Genomic DNA, 9,272 nt, shown 5'->3' on the forward strand with positions numbered 1-9,272 from the left:
ATACATACACATGGACATATACATAGACATATATATATATATAGACATATATATACATACATATATATATACACACATATATATATATATATATATATATATATATATATATATATATATATATATATATATATATATATAGCGCGGCCCCCAGCCACTTAGAGTGTGACTTAGAGTATATTGTGAATAAATTGAGAACAGGAAGTGAACAAAAGTTTTAGCAACTGTTATGTAAAAGAAAAGGGGTAGGATTAAATAAGCTCTGCTTCTTACTACTCATTTTTGAACATGTTGAAAAGAGAAACTGGAAAGTTATTTTTTTTATATCAGATCGGTAATTAAAAAAGGGTGCCGGTGCTTAAACAGTGCCTGAACCAAAACTTGAAAACAAAAAAGGTGCACATTTTTGTAAAAAATAATTTAAGAAAATTTACTTTTTACTCTCGTGGAGCAGCACGGTGGACCAGGGGTTAGTGTGTGTGCCTCACAATACGAAGGTCCTAGGTTCGATTCTGGGCTCGGGATCTTTCTGTGTGGAGTTTGCGTGTTCTCCCCGTGACTGTGTGGAGAACATGACTTCCTCCCAAAGACATGCACTGGCAACACTAAAATTGGCACTAGTGTGTGAATTTCGTCTGTCTATCTGTGTTGGCCCTGTGATGAGGTGGCGACTTGTCCAGGGTGTACCGCACTTTCCGCCCGAATGCAGCTGAGATAGTCTCCATTACCCCCGCGACCCTGAAAGGGACAAGCGGTAGAAAATTGATGGATGGAACGTTTTACTCTCGTGGAATTTTGGGACGTACAAGTTGAACAGACTAGTAATTGAAATATACTTTAATCAAATAAATTGACAAATAAATAATACATTAAAAAACAAGAAATAAAATCTATGTATATGTCATAATTATTGCAGCAATACAAAACAAAGAGAAAGTGCAAAAAGCTACTTTTTTGTTAAAATCTTGATGCTGATAATTCCGACGCTGATGAATGCAACCTTGTGTCCCTGTGCCCTTACTACTTCTACCAGGTAGAACAGGGAGCCTGATGATTAGATTGAGCACTGCTGCCACCTCGCTGCAGGCATGTGTATCATGCTAACATGAAAACTAGATTGTAGACAAAAATGAGGGAAATCTACCCTATTGCTCGCGGCCCCCTATAGGGTTCTTAAAACCGGATGATTACATTTACAACCTTATACACACCTCACATAGACCCAGCTATATTTATTTCAGTGTATTTTCTCAAAGATCCGAAATTTGGTTATACAGTGTAGTCAGTGTACAGCTTGTATAGCAGTAAAGATTTACTATGCACTGAAAATGAGTCAACACACAACCATTATTGTCTAAATAGAAACACAATAATTAATAATAATAATAATAATAACTGGGATTTATATAGCGCTTTTCTAAGTACCCAAAGTCGCTTTACATGTAGAACCCATCAATCATTCACACCTGGTGGTGGTAAGCTACTTTCATAGCCACAGCTGCCCTGGGGTAGACTGACGGAAGCGTGGCTGCAATTTGCGCCAACGGCCCCTCCGACCACCACCTATCATTCATCATTCAATTCACCGGTGTGAGTGGCACCGGGGGCAAAGGGTGAAGTGTCCCGCCCAAGGACACAACGGCAGCAATTTTTTGGATGGTAAGAGGCGGGGAGCGAACCTGCAACCCTCAGGTTTCTGGCACGGTTGCTCTACCCACTACGCCATACCGCCCCTAAATTGTGTCAGGCATTGTGACGGTAGTATTATGGTCCGGGGCTGCATGAGTGCTTCCACCGCATGGGAATTTCAGTTCACTGAGGGAAACATGAATTCCATCATGTAATGTGTCATGACGTGATAAGGATCCCCAAAACACCTCCAAGATAACAAGTGCCTCTCTGAATAAGGTGATGGTGTCTGTCTGGTAGAAGATCTCTTCCTACCTCAGCCCAATTGAGCACCTGTGAAGCAGTGTCAAGCCGAAAGTAGGTGGAGGAGCGCAAAGTGTATACCATCCACAACTGATGTCATCATGGTTGGATTGGATGATGATTTCAGTAACAACTAACGCAGCGCTGATTAAATCCATGCCCAAGAGGACTCAACAATGATTCTTACAGTCACACTAAATATCCACACCAGGGACACAGTTGGGACCAACGTTCCCTCTAAGGTGCGCGCCTGCGCAATTGCGCACTGCTCAAGCGTCCTCTGCGCACAGCAAATATATGCCGCGCACCAAATCAAATCCCATCTGAATTCTAAACAAAATAAACACATTTATTCTGTGTAATTTTGCAATGCAACTCTGAGTGACAGTGACAACAAGCACCTCTAACGGTGTTCGTCAACACCGTTCAGTTATTGTAATGTCTATCGAGATGCTTCGAGGACAGGAATTATATCGATCACTTTATTGAGCAAAACTGTTTATATTCGGCCATAACCACACAAAAAACATGAGTAAAAAACTTCTATCTCGAAAAACTAGTCATTTTCTGCCGTACAAACCAGGCCAAAACCAACTTGTCATCTGTCACCAGCACGCATAGCACTGGTGCGTTTATGGCCACACAAAAAGTCAGACAACTCAAACACCACACAAAGTTACACTATGACTCCTCAGTCATACGTGTGCTTATTCTACTGTCATTTATTATTAATGTTAATTTATTGATGTTAATCATGGAATGAAGTTACTAGAGAAAGTTACAGGAATGCACACTTCATCCTATGCTTACATTTCATTGTGCAACATGAGGATGTTTAAGGGGAACTAAATGTGATCTCTGAAAGGGGTACAAATGATTTCCAAAGCAGGACACCCACCCAGACATATTGTACATTACTAATCCATAACTTATGAAAAACAAGATTTCTTTTATTTTCATTACAAGTGGGCCAAATCACTAATATTACAAAATAATCTCATGAAAATGACTCCTGTCATTTGAGTGTTATTATAAAAGATTGGTTTGAGACAGGTGGGCTGCTGGTATTGCCACGTGTGATGTTGCTCACATGTGCTCCACTGAATGCTCAGGGAGTTTTTGTGTTTGCTCAGACATATGAAAAATTAGAGGGAACATTGGTTGGGACAGTGAGGTGTACTCACTTGCGTTGCCAACTTCTGCTGGGTTGCACCAGACATCACCGGAGGGCAAAAAAGTGTTCCTAGTCAGATGTCAAGTGAAAGCACAGTGAAACGTTTGCATTATGAAATTGTTGGAATCGATATTGTCAAAAGTTACGACATAGTTCCTAAGACAGTCCACCTCAGAAGGAAAAAGAATCAACTGAAGACAAACATTGCAGAGTTTGCAATGATCATGTTTTCTATGTCTGTATTACCTCACAATAAACTGTAAAAGCCTTTATTGATGCATTTACTTTTCTTATTTTCCAAATACTATATGAGCAGTTTTCTTTAGGAAACTTCCACATGAAATGGACTAGTGCATTGTTGTTAAGCGTGCATGGTGCAATGTTAAGTCTTTGTATTAGTATTATTGCTGAAAAGTGTCAAACTAGATTAATGAATCTCTTGTAGGCTGCCTATCCCATGGCAGCGACAATCTCACTATCGCTATTCACTAAACATTGTTGGAAACCAAACATTGCTGGACTACAGGGTACTTGCAATAGGAGAGTAACTACAAAAACTAAACATATGCATTATATATAAGTGAAGTGTTTTGACAATACACAAACCTAATAAGTCTAGCATTGTCTTTAATGGATTTAATGCGTGGACCCATCCAGATGTAAACAAATGATGTGGGCTTGTATTTTTTTGATCTCTTGAAGTGTAGAAGGAAGCGTCATTAACTGAATAGCTTGAAAAGTTCAATTCAGTAATGTTTATTTTTTTAAATCTTGTGAAGTCTTTCCTTTTAAGGATGTATGGATACAATCTATCACATTCAAGGTTTTTTTTTTATGAAGATGATATCTCAGACATCTACACAAATGAATGATTCATATCAGGGTTTTCCCTCCATTGTAATTGATCGTGGCATTCCGCCATGGAAAAACAGCTGCCATACCTTAAAAATTAGTGTTTTTTTTGGTGAAAACAAATTTAGGTAATATATTGTATGAATGGATATATATATAGCCTATTGTTGAGCACTATTGACTAGTGATGCACCGAAAATTCGGCCGCAGAAAGACTTTGATCACTGAAACGTACAGCGAACTACAAAATGTGCAAAGTGCAAATATTAAAAGGACAGTGGCACTCTTTCAAAGAGAGAAAGTCCAGCTGGAGCAGCACCGCATAGCAAATGTCACGTCAGGCTCGGTGCAGCACTCGCTGTTCGTTGCGGACTTTGAGTGACTGAAGTCAATCTAAACACGAGTGTAGTCTCCAACAGTGGCGATTGCTCCAAGACTGCAAGGGAATCTCAGCTTCCCATGGAATATCAAAAATAATAACTGTTCAAATATGTACTTTTGTGTTTACATTTCATTGACCAAATATAAGCTAGAATGCGTTCAACTTTTGTTCACAATCAGCTACTTTCACGACAGTTGACGCAACTTTCTTTTCATTCATTGTGATAGCGTCACAGTGCATGAGACAGTGTTGAAGCCGAGCGTCCATTGACTTCAGTGGGGGAGCATAGAGTGGGTCGTTCCACTACAGCCAAACTCGACAATCATTAGATAAATGCTCGGCTTTGTCCCCCGCACTGACGCCGAGCGTCTCTGGAAGTGAGTAGAAGTGGGCTTGGCCTCGGCTGTCTTGGATGCCAGTCTTCTTCACGATGATTGGATGATCCGTCTGAGGCTGAATCCCTTTTTAATTTACGGCAATATAACCAAATCAGCTATCTTGAAATATAAACCACTGCCAGAGCTTTTTTACTTTTATTCCGTTGTTCCGTGTTGATATAGAGGATTTTACAATCTTGAAGGGACATTTTCTTTGTAAAATCGAGCATCTTTATATCTTTCATCGGTTATTGGAGATTGTATTCACGTTTAGGGAGTAGCTGAAAATGAGCTTTCCCTACTTGAAAAATCAGCAGCCGCCACTGTTCTCCCATAACACCAGAAAAAAGATGTTTGTTGATAGTTGTTTTTAATAAAGTGAAAGTCACTAAAAGGATTGGAAAACTGACTAGAAACTTGAAATGAAAATACATTGTACAATAAGCAGAAGCAATTTTTTTTTAAAAGAGCTCAACGATATCGGAAAAACTATGTAAATACATTTTAGTAATAACACCGATTTGTTTTTAAATGTATGCATATACTTTTTGTTTAGCCTTTTTAATCAAAATATATGCATCATCGTTGATTATGCAAATTGTATGATGACGTCATTTTGACCACACCCCCACCACCACAAGTATATTGGCAAGCTGAGAGGAAACGCTGCATAATGAATGTTTGCCACTGAAGTCAAAACCGGAAGTGCCTCTTGGTCACGTGGTTGCAACCCAGCAATTTAGAAAATAATGGCTGTGTGTTGACAGGAAAGAAAATCAATACTGCTATACACGCTGTACACTGTGTACTCCACAATATCCACGTTTCATTTTATATTATTGTCAATATACTGAAATGTGTTATATCCTTGTAACTGTTTTGGACTTGGGATAAGTTGATTGGCAACACTAAATTGGCCCTAGTGTGTGGATGTGAGTGTGAATGTTTTCTGTCTATCTTTGTTGGCCCTGCGATGAGGTGGCGACTTGTCCAGGGTGTACCCCGCCTTCCGCCCGATTGTAGCTGAGATAGGCTCCAGCGCCCCCCGCGACCCCAAAGGGAATAAGCGGTAGAAAATGGATGGATGTTTTGGACTTGTGTTTGCTTCTTCCCTGTGTGTGGTAGTTTAGTTCCTGTCCTGGGCTTTTATTTAGTAAGTTGTTACTTCATCGTTCTGTGCACAAGCTTCCACGCCTACTGCCTGATTGACAACCGGGACACACCTGTAGCCGGTTGCCAATCAGTCTCCTATCTTCCAGACAGGTTCGAATCATTGCTGTACCTCATGCTTTGCGTACCGCCTATTCCTTTGCTTGACGTACACGTGTTGTTCACTTTACAAAAGAAGTCCCGTGTTTTGTGCATTTACTTTTGCCCTCGCCGTCTTTTGTTTTTTTCCAGTCTGAGTTGCGTATTCTCCCACTCCCTTGTAAGTGTGTTTTTCTTTTGTTTATATTGAATCACAATATTTTACTCACCGTCTGCCTCCCGTCTCTTCGTCTTTGGGGTCAAAGTTGCGTTCCAGCGCCTGACACAAATGGTTACTGAAATGCGAGGGGTGTACTCACGTCTGTGAGATAGTGTATTGTTTTAGTTATTAGGGATGTCCGATTAATATCGGACTGCCGATATTATCGGCCGATAAATGCTTTAAAATGTAACATCGGAAATTATCGGTATCGGTTTCAAAAAGTTAAATTTATGACTTTTTAAAACGCCGCTGTGTACACGGACGTAGGGAGGAGTACAGAGCGCCAATAAACCTTAAAAGGCACTGCCTTTACGTGCCGGCCCAATCACATAATATCAACAGCCATACAGGTCAGACTGAGGGTGGCCGTATAAACAACTTTACCACTGTTACAAATATGCGCCACACTGTGAACCCACACCAAACAAGAATGACAAACACATTTCGGGAGAACATCCGCACCGTAACACAACATAAACACAACAGAACAAATACCCAGAACCCCTTGCAGCACTAACTCTTACGGGACGCTACAATATACACCCCCCCCTCCTAAAACCCGCTCCCCCCAACCCCGCACACCTCAACCAACTCATGCTCTCTCAGGGAGACCATGTCCCAAATTCCAAGCTGCTGTTTTGAGGCATGTTGTGACTTCAATAATAAATATGGCAATGCCATGTTGGCATTTTTTTCCATAACTTGAGTTGATTTATTTTGGACAACCTTGTTACATTGCATCCAGCGGGGGCATCACAACAAAATTAGGCATAATAATGTGTTAATTCCACGACTGTATATATCTGTATCGGTTGATATCAGAATCGGCAATTAAGAGTTGGACAATATCGGAATATCGGACATCTCTATTAGTCATGTTTGTGACTATAAGAAAAGTAGCAAGCTCTATGTTAAATTGTGATTTTACAAAGCTAATATTGTGCAGTTGTTGCTGTTTTTGTTAACGCCTTGCTTGAGCACAGTAGGAAATGGATGTAATTAAAACCAGGGAACTATTAACATTGATTAGCTTACAACAAGAATGTACTCTGACAACAATGTATGGCTGCAAGTTTCCAAAAACAGAAAAAAAATGGTTAAGTCAGGGTCATTTCCTTCTGTGCCAGCTCATTATGCTAGGATGCTATGCTATGCTAGCTCCCGGCGCTAGGTTAATAGGGCGTGTTGAAGTTTAAGTGTCCTTTTAATTTAGACACAAGCCATCAAAAAAGCAACAAAATGGTATACTTTTACACACCCACTGTGCTGTGTGGCTCGCCCTCGGGCTGCTGCAGCCATGGGAAATGGAGGCTGGTGAAATGTCTCCTTGGATGGGTGGAAACACACCAGGTGTGTCCCTGGGGCTCCTCGGCCAAACAACTGTCCTGCTGCCATAAACACTGTCATCACCTGGATGACTAGTCTTTTCCTTCTTGTCCCCATCCTGTCCTTATGGCACTCACTTTCATCTTCATCTGTGGACACACCCAAAATGTAGGAAATGCACCACATTGCAATGAGTCATTTGAAGGCCAAATATCCTTCTACCTATTTCAGTGACGTGCACCATATCTCCCTGAAGACCAACTATATCTGTGTAAAAGTGTCACTGCCACACTGAAAACATGTGAAACATTAGCTCACCTTTGCTACTTCCTCTTCTAGTTAACTAGAATCAGTGACTCACTGTTGCCTCCTGTGATACAAAGTGTCATTACAAAAAGAAAGAAAAAAAAGCCAGCAAGGTTCAAACACATTTCTTCTTCTTATTGGCCCTCTGCATATTCTGAAAATTACATACATTCATTATTAATACCCTCCATCCATCCATTTTCTACCGCTTGTCCCTTTTGGGGTAGCGGGGGGTGCTGGAGCCTATCTCAGCTGCATTCGGGCGGAAGGCGGGGTTCACCCTGGACAAGTCGCCACCTCATAATAAAAATGTGCTTATCAAAGTTAACCGCTGGGCCGTAATTTTTTCTGTATTTATAATTTTGGACACACCGGCCTTAGGTGACATCCATCCATCCATTTTCTACCGCTTGTCCCTTTTGGGGTATCGGGGGGTGCTGGAGCCTATCTCAGCTGCATTCGGGCGGGAGGCGGTGTACACCCTGGACAAGTCGCCACCTCATAATAAAAATGTGCTTATCAAAGTTAACCACTGGGCCGTCATTTTTTCTGTATTTATAATTTTGGACACACCGGCCTTAGGTGACATCCATCCATCCATCCATTTTCTACCGCTTGTCCCTTTTGGGGTCGCGGGGGGTGCTGGAGCCTATCTCAGCTGCATGCGGGCGGAAGGCGGGGTACACCCTGGACAAGTCGCCACCTCATAATAAAAATGTGCTTATTAAAGTTAATCGCTGGGCCGTAATTTTTTCTGTATTAACAATTTTGGACACACCGGCCTTAGGTGACATCCATCCATCCATTTCCTACCGCTTGTCCCTTTTGGGGTCAAGGGGGGTTCTGGAGCCTATCTCAGCTGCATTCGGGTGGAAGGCGGTGTACACCCTGGACAAGTCGCCACCTCATAATAAAAATGTGCTTATCAAAGTTAACCGCTGGGCCGTCATTTTTTCTGTATTAACAATTTTGGACACACCCGCCTTAGGTGACATCCATCCATCCATTTTCTACCGCTTGTCCCTTTTGGAGTCGCGGGGGGTGCTGGAGCCTATCTCAGCTGCATTCGGGCGGAAGGCGGTGTACACCCTGGACAAGTCGCCACCTCATAATAAAAATGTGCTTATCAAAGTTAACCGCTGGGCCCTAATTTTTTCTGTATTAACAATTATTATTAATCAACACACCAGCCTTAGGTGACATGTAAAGGCTAAAATGATGAGGGATCTAAACCAAGGATATCATTGTGGTTTGTGTAGCCCTTTAAAACATTTGTGATTAAGGGCTCTATAAGTAAACTTTGATTGATTGTGGATTGATTGATAAAATTACAACACTACACAAAATTTGACACGTCTCGTGATAAAAATGCCTCATCGGAAAACATTAAAAATTAAAAAGGTTGACCCTATATTTATTTTAACATGAACTAAAGCAATTATTTGTTTACAT

At 41.1% G+C, this 9,272-nt stretch overlaps 1 protein-coding gene across 6 annotated transcripts in view; it reads right to left on the minus strand.

Annotated features, from left to right (window-relative positions):
* The window catches only part of col14a1a (collagen, type XIV, alpha 1a), a 367,796-nt gene extending 359,927 nt beyond the window's left edge, over positions 1–7,869 (minus strand). For 4 of the 6 annotated variants that reach the window (XM_061953441.2, XM_061953398.1, XM_061953390.1 and 1 more), the window contains exon 1: positions 7,447–7,804. In XM_061953441.2, coding sequence (XP_061809425.1) covers positions 7,447–7,700 — 254 coding nt within the window. In that variant the 5' untranslated portion in view covers positions 7,701–7,804. Of the gene's footprint in view, positions 1–7,446 lie in introns of all 6 variants that reach the window. The other 2 variants (XM_061953406.1, XM_061953424.1) reach the window with 2 other exon arrangements.
* Between the last annotated feature and the right edge of the window lie 1,403 nt (positions 7,870–9,272).

The sequence above is a fragment of the Nerophis lumbriciformis genome, linkage group LG04 (genome assembly GCF_033978685.3).
Source record: "Nerophis lumbriciformis linkage group LG04, RoL_Nlum_v2.1, whole genome shotgun sequence".
Lineage (NCBI taxonomy): Eukaryota > Metazoa > Chordata > Actinopteri > Syngnathiformes > Syngnathidae > Nerophis > Nerophis lumbriciformis.